The sequence below is a fragment of the Rhipicephalus microplus genome, chromosome 3 (genome assembly GCF_043290135.1).
Source record: "Rhipicephalus microplus isolate Deutch F79 chromosome 3, USDA_Rmic, whole genome shotgun sequence".
Taxonomy (NCBI): Eukaryota; Metazoa; Arthropoda; class Arachnida; order Ixodida; family Ixodidae; genus Rhipicephalus; species Rhipicephalus microplus.
Window position 1 is genome coordinate 42,752,395 of NC_134702.1, and position 15,000 is coordinate 42,767,394.

Consider the following 15,000-nt stretch of genomic DNA (forward strand, 5'->3'; position numbering starts at 1 on the left):
AAACACGATGGAACGTACATATATGAAGGGCGGTCACTTGCAACTCTTTAACGTGGTGGCGTTACGAAGCTCTTTTCCCAGAAATTCCGGTGTGGGCTTAAGTTGTGTGACGAGAAACCGGCGTTGTCCGTGACCGAAAGAATCGAGCAAGATGCAGTTATACGATAAATATATAATAAATATGAAGTTGGACTCGACGTGAAAGCTGTAGAACGTGCGAAGCAAGGAGTCGCCTTTCCTTGCGAGACGAACTCGAGGAGCGTTTGCTGAGGGAATAGTTGATGGGGCGCCATACATGGAGATCCTATAATCTTCTCTCTCCCTTCCTTCTTGCAATCTTTCTCACCCTCACTCGCTTTTCGCTCCGCCTCGCATGGTCGTGTCTGCGTGATGCCGCGAATGACAATTGCATGCCTTCGCTTCCTCCTTTCTATCGTCCTAGCCTTTACAAACGCCCCTCCCCTCCTAGTGTTTTCCCTTCCATCTCAATGTCTATTTTATCCCCATCCCGTGCGAATGTTTTGGTTCAAGTGTCCTCATTGAGACACTTGTTGTGCATTCCTCCCCTATTTCTCGAACGTTTCCCACCAACGTTTTTGTGTTTTGTTTTTCTTTCTTGAACAAGGAGAAACTCACCCTCACTATATTTTCCCACCCTTTTACTTTTCACGGCTGTGCTTTCCATGGTTCTGCCTGCCAGACGCCATAACGGCTGTGACTTGTCCCCTTCCTTCCCCTTCTCCTCACCCTCACTTCTCTTTTGCACGCACTTGTTATACATGACTGTGCTGTGCCTTGCCTTGAGTGCGCGAAGTCAAGGGGTGACATAACATGACAGCATACGACGACAGCATGCTCTCTTCCGAAGCGAGACCGGCAAATGAGAAGCATTCGAGAAGGCGCGTGATAGGAACGAGGCCCGATCCGGCTATCGCATTCCACCCTTGAAGGCGAAGTTCGAGCGTCTTCGAAGATTCTGGTTTATTACTCGTTTGTGTTTATTCCATATCTACCTGTATTCTTCAGAGTATAAACAGCTTTAAGCCCCACCCCGGTGGTCTAGTGGCTAAGGTACTCGGCTGCTGACCCGCAGGTCGCGGGTTCGAATCCCGGCTGCGGCGGCTGCATTTCCGATGGAGGCGGAAATGTTGTAGGCCCGTGTGCTCAGATTTGGGTGCACGTTAAAAAACCCCAGGTGGTCAAAATTTCCGGAGCCCTTCACCACGGCGTCTCTCATAATTATATGGTGGTTTTGGGACGTTAAACCCTACAAAGCAATCAATAAACAGCTTTAAGTGGGTGCCCGTACTCTCTATGTGTTCTTCTGTGCCTTCGTGTTTCAGTTCGGGCGTTATTTTGGCGCCAAGTTGATAATGGACGCCAAAGCTATGAATTGGCCGCAAACGGCTTGATGAAGAAGGCCGTCCGGTGGGGCTATTACGGACCATCATCAAATCATCATCATAGTAGTCATACTTCAGCATGATTATCCTTACGAAATGGAGATTATAATCCAATTATCATCACGATCTGTGATCGCGCGATTTCCGGTGCGATTTGTGTCGACGACGTACCGACGGTCACTTTCCCGCTTCATCACTCGATAAGGCTTTCGCCTTGTTAACTTTTCCCCAAGGTATCATATATTTGCGTGCCGCGTGCGCTCACGAGCGTATTCTTAAAGTGCTGTAGAAACCGTATTATGTCGTCCTCAAAAGCGAGAACTAAAATGACACCTCGTTGTACCAAATTTCCTCTGACGAAAGAACCAACGTAACAATTGTACTCGGTTTCATCGCCATTTCACTCTGAGCAACGCCGAACAAACACCTGTCCAAATGATGCTCAGTTCACCCTTTGCAGCAGTGAGCTGCTGTTGGCCAGCCAGAGTTCAGTTGAAAGCGCCAGGCGGGAGATACTGGACAAATACTTTAGCAGGGATGCCAGTCCGCGTTCTCGTAAGGGAAGGTGGGGTAGTGAAACGTAAAGAGTCGTAAGGACACACGGCGGGGTTTCTTATCTATTCACCTGAGATGACCAACGCCATTTAATTTTTTTTGTTTTATGTTATTTTCAGTCACTCAACGTTGCTTTGCAGTGCCTTCAGGATCGGAGGGCATCCTGAGTTAGCTTTCGGCACTTGCCTGGTTTTGTAAAACTGCCTCCGAGATCAGCCAAAGTTTGAGTGAGCTACGATGTCGCGTGATAACGTCGTTGTGGAACGTCACAAATTTGGACAAATTTGATCCCACGATAACGTCACACTATGATGAATTCTCCAATCCAATTTTTTTGGCATTCTTCATCTTAACGCCGCCGGTGGTCCCTCTCACGTTTGATGAGACGTACATAAGGCTTTTGCCTTACAAGGAAACGGACCTGCATGTGCACGCGTTGACGAAACGAATGCCGGTGACTACACGACTGCAGCCATGCAGCAAACCAGGAAGCGCCGCTCCCCTGCTATTGAGGTAATCACGCGAAAACAGCATATATATAGATATCCATAACTCTGTACTTCTCGCGAAGAAGCAACCACCCGTAGCGCTTGTAGCGCCTAAGGCTTCGTTCTGACGGTGGCAGAGGGGAAGAAAGGGGAGTTGGTTCGAATATAGAAACCAACTTATACAAGCGGGATGCCAAGAGCATGCCGCGCCATCGATAACCTTTCGCTCCTTCTCTTCACCACGCTTTTCTGCCAGCATCTTCTTCTCTCCCCGTTCAGGGATTGCGGACTCAACCGAGCAACTGTAGCGAATAAGGCAGCTAGGGATCTAGGATTGCGAAAGAGGAAGGCGTCGAGGATGACACTGGGAGAAGAATGAGTATAATGGGGAAAAGGGGGGATGAATGGAACTACACAATGAACGTTCGTCAGTGAGTGAGAGAGAAAGCAACAAATAACAATGAAAAGGGGAAGATAGGGAAATGAGGAAAGGTGAATTTTGCGTTAGATGAGCAAGGGGCAGCTGGTGCCTAACTTTCTCCACTCACTTCCGAGAGGGCAGGAGCAGGCGTGAACTGTAGCACTGTTCATGTGACAGAGAGTCCACCTGCAATGCATGAAGTATCAGGTTCGATTTCCTACGCCACCGGGTACCTACCGATGTTTCCGATGGGAAACACGCCAACCTCCCACATATTGCTGTGGGTACTCATCCCGAGTAGGAGGCCTTTCTTTTCCGCTACTATTATTCACTGCCTACTTCCCAGCGTCCTCTTCCTCCCCTTCCCTACCACACTATTTGATTACTTCCCGGTAAAAAAGGGAAGGAAAAGTGAATACAGAGCAGCGCCAGCGCTTTCTTCTCTTTTTTTTCTGTTTTTACGAAATACATTCTGCGCCAATATCAAGCATACATGAACAGTCTAAGCAGTAAATTGCCAAAATCATTTTGGATTATCCCAGAGTGCCGTGCTTCCCCAGGGATTGCAGAAATAGGCGCCTTTTCTAACCTCCAAGCAACATCAGGGGGACGTGTGAAGGAGAGAGGATGGGAAAGGGAAGGTTGTAGGGAGAAAAGGAGGGGGGATTGCGTCCGCTCTCAGCGCCACCTGTTGGTTCCTCGCAACGAATCCGAGGAGATGCGCTGCGGTTGAGCACCATTAGAAACTCTCTATCCGGTGAACCTCCAGCGCCAAGGCACATGGTGTGGCGGCGCCGGTGGCTTTTCTGCCCGTAAAGCCGCTTCCCCGAAATAGGATGGCGTGCGATAAAAGAAGTGTTTGGCACGGGTTGGGGAGGAAATGAGGAGATGCAAAGAGGAAGTCCACACTTCGGGGAAATACGAGTGGAACGACCTTCCTTTTTATGGAGAAAGACGGGGAATAAACGCTACACTTCCCTCTATTTTCTATTCTTCAGAGGTGGGCGAATGGTCGGTGAAACTTGGTGTGGCCTAGGGAAAGGTTGCACTGATCACGGGTTAAAAGATGAGGAACAAAGTTCAACCGTGGATCAAAGTGGTAGTGTGTCTGCTCGGTAAACTAGACGGCCGAGTGGCTGATGAGAGAGCTGAGCCAGCTGTTTCCCGACAGAAAGGGAGAACAGAAAATGACGAGAAGTCTTTAGGGGAGATTTATAAATAAGTGAGAAGGATGCCGAAGTTGGGGTCACAAAGGAAGAAAAATCCAGTGATAAGGAAGGAACTGTCCGCATGTAGCAGGATAATGGATGGGGGAATCGAGCCAAGGGTAAATTGAGGTGGTGGGGTACACTACATGTCTGAAAGTTGCGTAACAAAAGGAGCGCAAATTGGAAAAGTCCATTGACTTGAGGAAGAGCTGAAGGATGGGAGGAGGGAGGCACTCTTCCTCTATGCTATGTGTTCAGAGGAGGGCGAGGCAGGGGAGTTGGTGCAGTGAAACTTCGCCCACTTCGTCCTTCCGACTTCCCAAACTTGCGCACGCATAACAATGTCCTCCTGCGAGCGCTAGGTGGCACCGCTAGTAACAGTGATAATGCTGATAACAGTGATAATGCTCATAACAAGAAAGCGAGAGTCCAGCGGGTGAATCAATATCTTGCTCCATTGACATGGTATTCAGATTGCCAAGTCGGAGAGGAGCATAAAAGGAAAATAAGTCATAGGAGGAGACAGCGTGAAATGGAACGGCAATGCAAATCTGGGGCAAGGGCGCGAAATAGGAAGAGAAAGGCAAATGGGAAAGAGGAAAGAGAAGCTGCGGAATGGAGGTCAGATGGTGGTGGATTCTGGTAGAAATAGGAAAGAAATTAAATGAAAAAAAATCGGTGGTGAGAAAGGAAAGAATGAAAAGGAGAAGCAGATAGAGCATACAATCAATAGAAGTGCTATATTGAAGGTATGACAGGGACGGGGTTGTTCGAAGGGGGGTGAGGGTACCTTCAAGAGGAGTCAGACTTCGATCGGCGGAGAGCGGAGCTTGCTCGAAATGTCGAAGGGTGGTGGCCCCTCACCGACGTGTTCCTTTCCCGATTGTCAGCAGCGCATGCCGGGGATACAGGAAGAAGCTTTCAAGGGGAAAAGGTGGTGGCGGAAGGCGAGGCTTTGCTTGCGTGGGTGTTGGGAAGAAGCGACGCTCTCACCCTCACTTCTTCTCGCGTTCGTCCTTTTCCCGACACCACCTCGGCAAAAATCCGCTCCCAGCGACCGCGCTGCAACCTGAGGCGCGACTGACATCGGCTCAGCGTTCTCGGCGCCTCAGACGACGCTCGTCGTTTGATTATCTTTGCAGTTGAACAACGAATCAATGAACTTTTCGTAATTGAGGTGACTAATGCAGACACGAGTGCTGCAATACACCATTTTGTGATGACGTCATAACGACGTATCAGGACATATCTTGAAGACATGACATCGCCACACTTAGTCCCAGATGGGCTCACCTTGGGGTAAGTGCGAAACCACGTCGCGTGCGGAAGTCTTTCGAGGTGGTACCGGCTGAGAAGGAGGAAAATGTGTCTCTCTCGCGTGTATATATATATATATATATATATATATATATATATATATATATATATATATATATATATATATATATATATATATATTAAAATGAAGGTGTCCTTCGATCCAGTGGAAAAATACCAAAAAGTGGAGGACGGGCAAATCGAAAACTTTTTTATTTTTCCTACGTTTCAGCCGGGGACCGGCCTTCCCTGATGAAGTCCGGTCCCCGGCTGAAACGTAGGAAAAATAAAAAAGTTTTCGTTTTGCCCATCCTCCACTTTTTGTTCTATATATATATATATATATATATATATATATATATATATATATATATATATATATATATATATATATATATATATATATATATATATATATATATATATATATATATATATATATATAGTTTCAACACAACAAACGGAGAAGGAGAAAGCGAAAGTGCTAGGCTACCAGCTGCTTATTTAACAGAGCGGCATTTGAGGCCATGACACAGCTCAACAATTCCTTCATTAAAAAAATTGGCAGATCCCATGTACAGTGGGAATCAATGATATGCGAAGCACGAATGGGAAAGGTTGATGTGTCACTTTAAAATCAGCACAACGTTACGAGGTGGTGGTAAATGACGCCGTAGATGACTTCTGTGTAATGATTATCATGTTTGGATACGTCGTTTACCTTCGTAATCTATTCACATCACGTGACACCAAATTTAGTATATGTGGAGCTAACGAAACGCCCGCAAGCACGATATTAGCGTGGTATGTTGTCATGTTCATACATGGCATGCTTGTCAGGAATGTCATGTTTGCACCAGTTTTATATTTCGTCATTCATTGACGTCACGTAACACAAAACTTGGTATATGTGGAGCTAGCAAAACGGCCGCAAGCGTATCATGAAGGGCCCAATATACTCCAATGTAGCGTTCATGCGCGCGCACGCTGGGCACAGCGACGCTACGTTAGCAAAACGCGAGCACTCTATAGTCTGGTGCCAGCTGCGACCTCCGCAACTATCGTCCGTCGATGCGGCTCGACGGCAACCGGCGCGAAATTCGTGCCGATGCGTTACACAGACAACACTGCGTCTCCCTCTTTTCGTGACGGAGGGATGCAGACGCGCTGCAACGCGCATGCGTCAGAGCAACGCAGCGCGGCGCGCGCCTGCGAGTATATGGCAGGACCGGCGCCTGGCGTGGCTACGCCGGCGTGACGCGACGAAATGAACGCCGGCGAGCACGCGCACTGCGTCACGTCGAAGTGTATTGGTGCCTTGACTGTGGCATGTAGTCATGTTCTCACATGACATGCATCTCATGACTATCGTGTTTGCACCAGTGACATACCTTCGTCATTCATTGACGTCACGTAATACCAAATTTGGCACATGTGAAGCAAGCGAAAAAAGTAGTGAGTGCATCATCAGTGGGGCATGCAGTCATGTTGTTACATGACACGCATGTCATGATTGTCATGTTTGGATGTGTCATTTACCTATGTCGTCCATTCGCGTCATCTAATACTGAGTTTGGTACATGTGAAGCTAGCGAAACGGCCGCCAGCGCACCATGAGCGCAGCATGTAGTCATGTTGTTACATGACACGCATGCAATGATTATCATGTTTGCACCAGTCACATACCTTCGTCATCCATTCACGTACCGTAATACCAAATTTGATATAAGTGAAGCTAGCGAAACGGCCGCCAGCGCACCATGAGCGCAGCATGTAGTCATTTTGTTACATGACACGCATGCAATGATTATCATGTTTGCACCAGTCACATACCTTCGTCATTCATTCACGTACCGTAATACCAAATTTGGCATATGTGACGCTAGCGAAACGGCCGCGAGCGTATCGTGTGCATGGCATGTAGTCATGTTACATGACAAGCATGCCATGATTTTGATGTTAAGGTCCGTCACTTGTGTTCGCCATGCAATGATGTCATACCATACAAGTTTTGCAACATGCCATGTGAACGAAACCACCGCGAGAGCTGCAGAACCATGAATTATAAATCACGACATTCATGAGATACATGTCTTGGTTTTCGTTTCATGACTAGTCAGATATGTTTTCCATACAGTCATGTGATGTCATACTATGTTTCGTATCGATACCATTATCGAAACGGCCAGGAGAGCTAAGCGTCGTAGGTGGATAGATAGATAAATAGATAGATAGATAGATAGATAGATAGATAGATAGATAGATAGATAGATAGATAGATAGATAGATACGCTCAATGTCGCCGAACTTCGCCAAGAAATGCTTCACATTTAAAAACATCCCAAGTCTGAGTGAAGAACATACCCTGGTCGTTTGGCTGAATAAATCTGTGTTACTATTTCTACTATATTTCCTAACTTGTACCAGGGATATTACGTAGGCGTGAAGCGCGCGTCTACGTGCGCCGCACGCCTGCAACATCCATGGTACAAATTATAAGTTGTATGATGAATAGTTCGTGTTTCAAGCTGGGGGTTTTGTTTGGCGCATATCAGACAAGAGCTTATGTTTATCGATGAAATTTTGCGATGGTTTCTGTGCTTTAGTCCTAATAATAGCTTCGAGGTTCATGGGACGGCTTTACACTCTTCCATTGTAGAGTACCTACTGCTCTAAATCGTCGCCCACTTTTTCTAAACAGTTCGAGTGTGCCATAAGTGGAAAACAGTGCTAGGTACCAATGGCATCGAGGCGAAGAGGACAAAGAGAGTAGACTGGCGAGAGCTAATCAATGTCGCTGGCGCTGCTCGCTGATTCAGCTGGAAATATATCTGTGTCTACGTTTCCGAGTCGGTATCCTTGTCGTAACATATTCGGTGGAGTGGTGCGATCGCCGTTCTCGCCAGGGAACTCCTAAGCGCATGCTCGCTCGCGTATTTCAACATAGCCTCTCGGGGCTCGACCACATAGAAATGTACGGCCAAGGTCTGTGGACAGTTGTCTCGTGGCATGGCGAACCATTATAACATGCCGCAACAATATATTTAGCGAGTCTGAGTCAGGTCCACTTTTTTTTTCTAAACTGTGGTCACATGTACCTGTTTCGTTTCATTGACTCCAGGAGAAAAATGTGGGTACAAAACACGCGGAAACACAGATTTGCTGTTGCACATGTTGCACATGTACACGCAAACCTATGTATATGCATAAGCGTGTTTTTGTATGTACAGTGTCAATTTTTACGAAAGAGAACACGGCGACGCGTGGCCTGCGCTCTCCAGCGGCTGCTGGCAGCGCGTTCAAGTGGGAGCGAGGGCAACCACAGCCTCTTCTCGCGTCATCTCGCGGCGAGCAAAACAAGATGTCAGTGCTGATGTGGAGCCGCTGGAAAGATTGCGATCCCCTCCCCCTCCAAGGTGGTTGCCGGCTTTCACGTAATCGCCTTCAAGGGGTAGGGGTCGAGATCTTGCCGCCGGTTTCATATCAGCAACGAACGGTTGTTTTCCTCGCCGCGAGATGGCGCGAGAAGAGGCTGTAGTTGATCTCGCTCCCACTTGAACGCGCTGCCAGCAGCCGCCGGAGCGCGCAGGCCACGCGTCGCTGTGTTCTCTTTCATAAAAATTGACACTGTACGTATGTCTGATGTTCGCTCCCTGCCGAGTGAGAGTTCTACGTTCGTAAAGCTGTTGGAGGACGGCTTATCTTTTGCAGTCACCTCTATCATTATCTATATTGGTACATTTATCTGCATGCGTATCTGTAATGGTATCTCTATCTGTAATGGTACTACTCACCCCTGATCTTTGCGATGAGATGCCAAAGCTGGGCGGCCTCGTGGAAAGATTGTAGGCTGTCGACGGAGAAGACGAGCACGAAGCCCCGACCGGAGCGGATGCTCAGTTCCCGCATGGCCGGGAAGTGGTGCGACCCTGCCGTGTCTAGGATGTCCACGGTGTGGTAGATTCCGTCTGCAGTAATCCGAAAACAGACGCATTTTAAGCCGATACGTCTAACCTAAAGCTGCAACGATATGAATGCAACTAGAAAAAAAAATAAATGAAATTGAATGAATGGACGTACGAACAGACGAATTAATCAACTATTGGGGTCAGTCGATGTAAACATAATGTTTCTTTCGAACCCACAAAATTCCTCTTGGATTGGTGCCTGGACGAACGAAGAACATGACGCGTCAATGAAGACGTAATGCTGAATGGAACCTCATGTTATGCTGGATGATACCTGTTCTTCTTATTATAAAGAGTTTAGGCGCCGAACACACACACACACACACACACACACACGCACACACACACACGCACGCACACACACACACACACACACACACACACACACACACACACACACACACACACACACACACACACACACACACACACACACACACACACACACACACACACACACACACACACACACACACACACACACACACACGAACGTAATGTTTGTTCAACAGGTCGATGTACGAAATATTCAACGTGTATCAATGTATAAATAATTGGGTCAAGTGACCAACACCTATTGTTTGTTTATAGTCCACGAAAGTGAGCTTGCTACCTCTCAGTAGCCGTGGAGGTGCAGTGGTTAAGGTGTGCAGCTGCGGTGAGCGGGATGCAGGTTTGATTCCGGTCGCGGCTGTCTCATTTAGATGATATAGAAATGCTTCAGGCCCGGTGTAGCGCGTCATGTCAGTGGATGATTATGAACGCCTGGATGTTTATAAACTAGCTGGAGCCCTCTCCTACAGCCTCTTTCATGGTTCGTATCGCTCTGGAGCGTTGAAACACTTTTTATCAAACCAACTAAGCCAGCCAACTTTTTTCGACTCAAAGCTTACACGATGTATAAACTGAATGTTTTGACTCAACCAATCGAGCAGCTTTTACATACGTGGAGTATACACGCATGATCACATAAAATTCGCACACAAAGAATTCTTAGTCTACATAAAATTAGAGCGGGTCCTCCACTTAACTGAGGGGAATTCTGAGCGCGAATAAACTAGTCATCCACAAGAACAAGGGACATGAGGGGCGCTCGTTTGTCTCCATCGCTTGTTCGTGTGAACGTCTTGTTTTTTTTTGTTCATTCAAAATTGCCGGTAGATGTGCACTATCTTGCAGAATATTAAGTTTCGTAAAACTGCCCTTCATTTAGTCCTTATATTGAAAGAAAAATGTCATTGTGGCAGACGCTGCACACTTATATAATTGATCAGGACACGACGTAAAGGTGTACGCAGGTATCTTATATGTGAAGTAATTACGTAAAGATATCACATCACGAATTACAATAAATCGAGTTTACGTAAATTGGTAGAGTTTAGGTAATCCGATGGCCCAATATGTTATATAGGTTGTCTAGCATTAGCGCAATAGCATTCGAAATTATTGGCTCGCCGTTTCTGAAAAATAGGAGCGAGTTCCGTGTTGTGTCTAACGATTTTGAATTATTTATCAGAGGAAGTATTTTATTAAGTAGATACTTGCCTCCTTTAGGAATATATGCGTAAATATATCGTTTTTATTGGTGAAAAGCACTCATAGAGGCGATGAACAACAGGAGTATTGTGTAACGGTCCATCAATTCTTTATTCTTTATTCAAAAAAAAAAAACCTTACAGGCCCCAGAACAGAGCATTGGGTAAGGGGGAGGGGGGAGGAATCGGAATGGTACAGACAGGTAACGAACAGTTTACAGGCAGGATCAGTGCAAGAACAACGAATATATATATATATATATATATATATATATATATATATATATATATATATATATATATATATATAAATGAGATCACATTTTAGGCTATACAGGGCGAGGTAAATTTTAAAGAATACAGCACTTGTTGATATGAACATGGCAACAGAGGGATACGTTTTAAAATAAAAGACAAGGGGAATATAAATCACCGTTACGCAATGCACTCAGAATACAAAAACAGGGTCACATGGTGAACAGAGTGAGTAGCTGACGGCGAAATGTATCGGGATTAGATATGGAGGCTATATATATATATATTATATATTAATTAAACTGACAATTTTTCAGCGTGCTTTGTTCTCGCTAAATCTTCTAGAGCACAACGGCGCACGAGAAAGAGAGCGGCATAACTATAGACTAGCAGTGGAAGTCATATTGTGTTGAATTACGCTTCGTGTATGTCGCGGGAGCGATGCGTCGTGATCGAACCGCTTCAATTTCAAGTCGTTCCTAAATTTGAGTTTCCTGTGAGACACTCCGCAAGGTGGAACTCTGCGGCCTTTTCATTAAGACACCCCTTTATCTTTCGCTGCTATTCTGCACACGCCCACGAGTTTCCTAATTACCGAAAGCGTTCCAGTGAGACATTAATAAATTACCGTTTTCCTCCCGCTTTTCCTTATATCGATCAACGTCTTCGGTTGATTTATTTTGCCTTTGCATCCTGTTAACGTACCGCAATATGTTCTTGACAAAAAAACGAGCTAGCCTTATAAGTGTCTTGGCGTCATCACGTGTATGGTCTTCCACGGTAACGTGAACAGTACAGTTTCATAATCCATTAAGCGCTCGGTAACTATGATTTCAAAGAGACTAAGAAAACTGTTAACTGTCCGAGTTAACCAATTTAGAATTTTATGAAGTATCTACAAAATAAGTATACGTCTATTTCATGAATAAACTGTCATTTTCTTGAAAAATATCTAGGTACATTAATTATGTTGCACAAGAGCAGCGCCAAAGCCGTAATACTCGTCCTGCGACATCGTTCACAATGCGAGCGCGGCCTAGACCCCCGTGTCTTAATACGAAACATTCTCTGAACAGATACCTTACTACGCATCCACAACGCTACGGTATAGGTGGTGAGCACGGCTATGTGCAAGCCAGTGGCCGTTTTATGTGTACGCGAATGTCGTTTAGGTGCCTCTCACGTCGCGCATTTGAGTCACTTCGCTCTCGGTGTGCTCCGAGGGATGTCCGGATTAACCTGGTCGGGGTCAAATACGATTGAACGAACGGGACTTTGATGGCATTAAACAATATAACGCTGGCCCGGACCAGCGAACACGTCCGAATTATACAATTTTGGCGAATTAAGTAGTGTCGAATTAACGAGTTTTTACTCTAGTGCACTGGATGGAATTTTGGCACTTGTCTATTGGAGCTGCAGTGCATGACACTTCACTCAGTATATATGGGAATGATAGGTAGCACATGGATCAGGCTGAGCTTCGCTCTTTCGGCTCCGTGAAGCTAAGCGATGCCCGCAACCACGTTGTCACGAGAAGTTCGTCAACAAGCTCAGCAGTTCCAATTGACCATCTCAATCTTTTTATGTAGGCCAACTAATTCGAATATGCTCACGTGGTTCACAGGCGAGCCAATATTTTATCCGAATCTAAAACCTAATCACTCCAATAAATAAAAGAACAAGTGCTTGCAAAGCAGCAATGACGAAGGCTTCGCAGAATTCATGAAGTCTCCCCACTGTTCGCATGGTGGCTGAACGATCGCAGCGCCACGCTTCATCGGGGTAAATATTAGGGAGATTTAGAATAGCGTTTGCAAGTGCTGCGGGTGTTGCGGGCGTAGCGGGCGCCATACGAGTTTTAGAATAGCGTTTGCCTACTGCGATCCGCAACGCACGATCGCAGCGACACCGTAGCCTCGAAACCAGCGCTTGCGGGCCACATGCGGGCTGCCATCACCGCACGCAATTTCGGATTTTTTGCGTGCGGCCCGCGAACGCGAACGCCGACTCGCGTTACGACGCATGCGCAGTGGCAGCGACCGCACCGCAAGGGCTCGCGGTGCGCTATTCTAAAGTTCCATATTGTAAGAAACTATGCCGCGGCCGTGAACGACTCCGCGTTTGTTAACGCTTACCGCTACCACCCAGAAGTACAAATGGTTAACCAACGTCTAGATGGAGGAAGATGGGGATGCGGCAGGATGCATGAATAGGCGAATGAAACGACATCGACGACAAGCATGTTCTTTCCGATACAATATATCCTCAATCGTGGGCGAGCGTTATTGAAAACTACGCGGTTCGCGCACTCCCAATCGATTTTGATTGCGTGCGTGTCATGGGAACAGCGCAAGGGCAGCGGAGGGGGGTGGGGGGTAGCTTCTTTTTTGCTGGGATGAGCACAGTTTTCAATGCATTTCGGAACAGTCATACATGTACAGATGCAATAGGTAGGAATTGATGTTGTTCCTGTTTTGTCATCCCCCTCCCCCAACCCTCTCCTCTCTGCCCCATTGTGTTTATGGGGCTTTTGTGTAGCCTTTTACAAAACGTATAGTTCTATATATTGATATGTTTTTCTCCATAAATTAAGGCACGTCATTTGGTTGTTTTTGCAGCTGCCGTTCAGAAGGCGATGGTGGTTGTATGTGCGAGCGTTTGGAAATGTGTGAACGTGCGGATGTGTGCGTGCTTGTGTTTACCTCTGCGTGGCCTTGTATTAGGGTCTGTACTTCTGTGCTAAGAGAATAAATACCGTGTGCTCACGAGAGCACGTCCGTATATGGGTGAGTGTGATGATTCTGTGCGTGCTTTCACAGTTGTGTGTTGTGTTTATCCATTCCCTTATTCCCTTATCGCCGTTCCTGTCTGCACTGTTCTCTTGGCACGCTACAAAGGTTTCGCCCAATGAGACAGCCTATTGTAGAGATCATTATGCAATGTCAAACTGGAATAGTACGCACCTTCTCATGCAAAGAACGCTTAAGTAATTCCAGATTCTAGAAACGCTGCACCAGTTACAATAAAGATGAAATACGCAAGCGCTGTCAGCTATGCATGTCGCATATCAGACTGGAAGGTGTTCTTTGATTGCCTGCGCATTATTTTGAGGTTGGGTTTGAGACGTTAGGATAAATTAAGAAACTGGAAAACCAAGAATAAAATTGTTCTGATTGTTATTACCAAACTGTATTAATGGTGTTACGTTACTGCGCACTGCTTAAGGGACGAACAGTTGATGTGAAGGACTAGACGGACACAAGCGCAAACAATCAATAGCTACCAACTTGCCCAAGAAAGTGCCCTTATACGGTATCTTTGGATATAGATTGTATTTTTGTGCAAGAACAATATTCTTCTTATTTTTTTTTGGAAACGTAACTCTTTTAGTTAGAGTGCGAGGCTTGAGATTCGAATATACCCGTTACGCAAGTACCTATAGTGGTCGGCTGTAAGAGCTGAAAAATAATCTTGGTGGATCTTTATAGTTTATTTGTCGACAATTAATTTTAGCGCCCTCCCTTGAATGCTATAGAGGTCGTGCCAACAAGATCCTCTGGCTCTGCCACTGTATGGTTCTCCTGTTAGGACACCCTTTATGCCGGTGTCTACCTATCAATATATATATATATATATATATATATATATATATATATATATATATATATATATATATATATATATATATATATATATATATATATATATATATAGTGTATGTATGTATGTATCGTGTGTTTCCTGATGAAGGCCAGTCACCGGCTGAAACGTAGAAAAAATAAAGTTTTCGTTTTATTGTTTTGCCCGTCCTTTACTTCTTGATATTTTTCCCGTTGATCCACGGACA

General features: G+C 45.8%; 1 protein-coding gene across 1 annotated transcript in view; it reads right to left on the reverse strand.

Annotated features, from left to right (window-relative positions):
- The window catches only part of LOC119161658 (ras-related protein Rap-1b-like), a 108,533-nt gene that overhangs the window by 7,049 nt on the left and 86,484 nt on the right, over positions 1 to 15,000 (reverse strand). Inside the window, exon 2 of the mRNA XM_075889343.1 lies at positions 9,187 to 9,360. Coding sequence (XP_075745458.1) covers positions 9,187 to 9,360 — 174 coding nt within the window. The remainder of the gene's footprint in view (positions 1 to 9,186; positions 9,361 to 15,000) is intronic.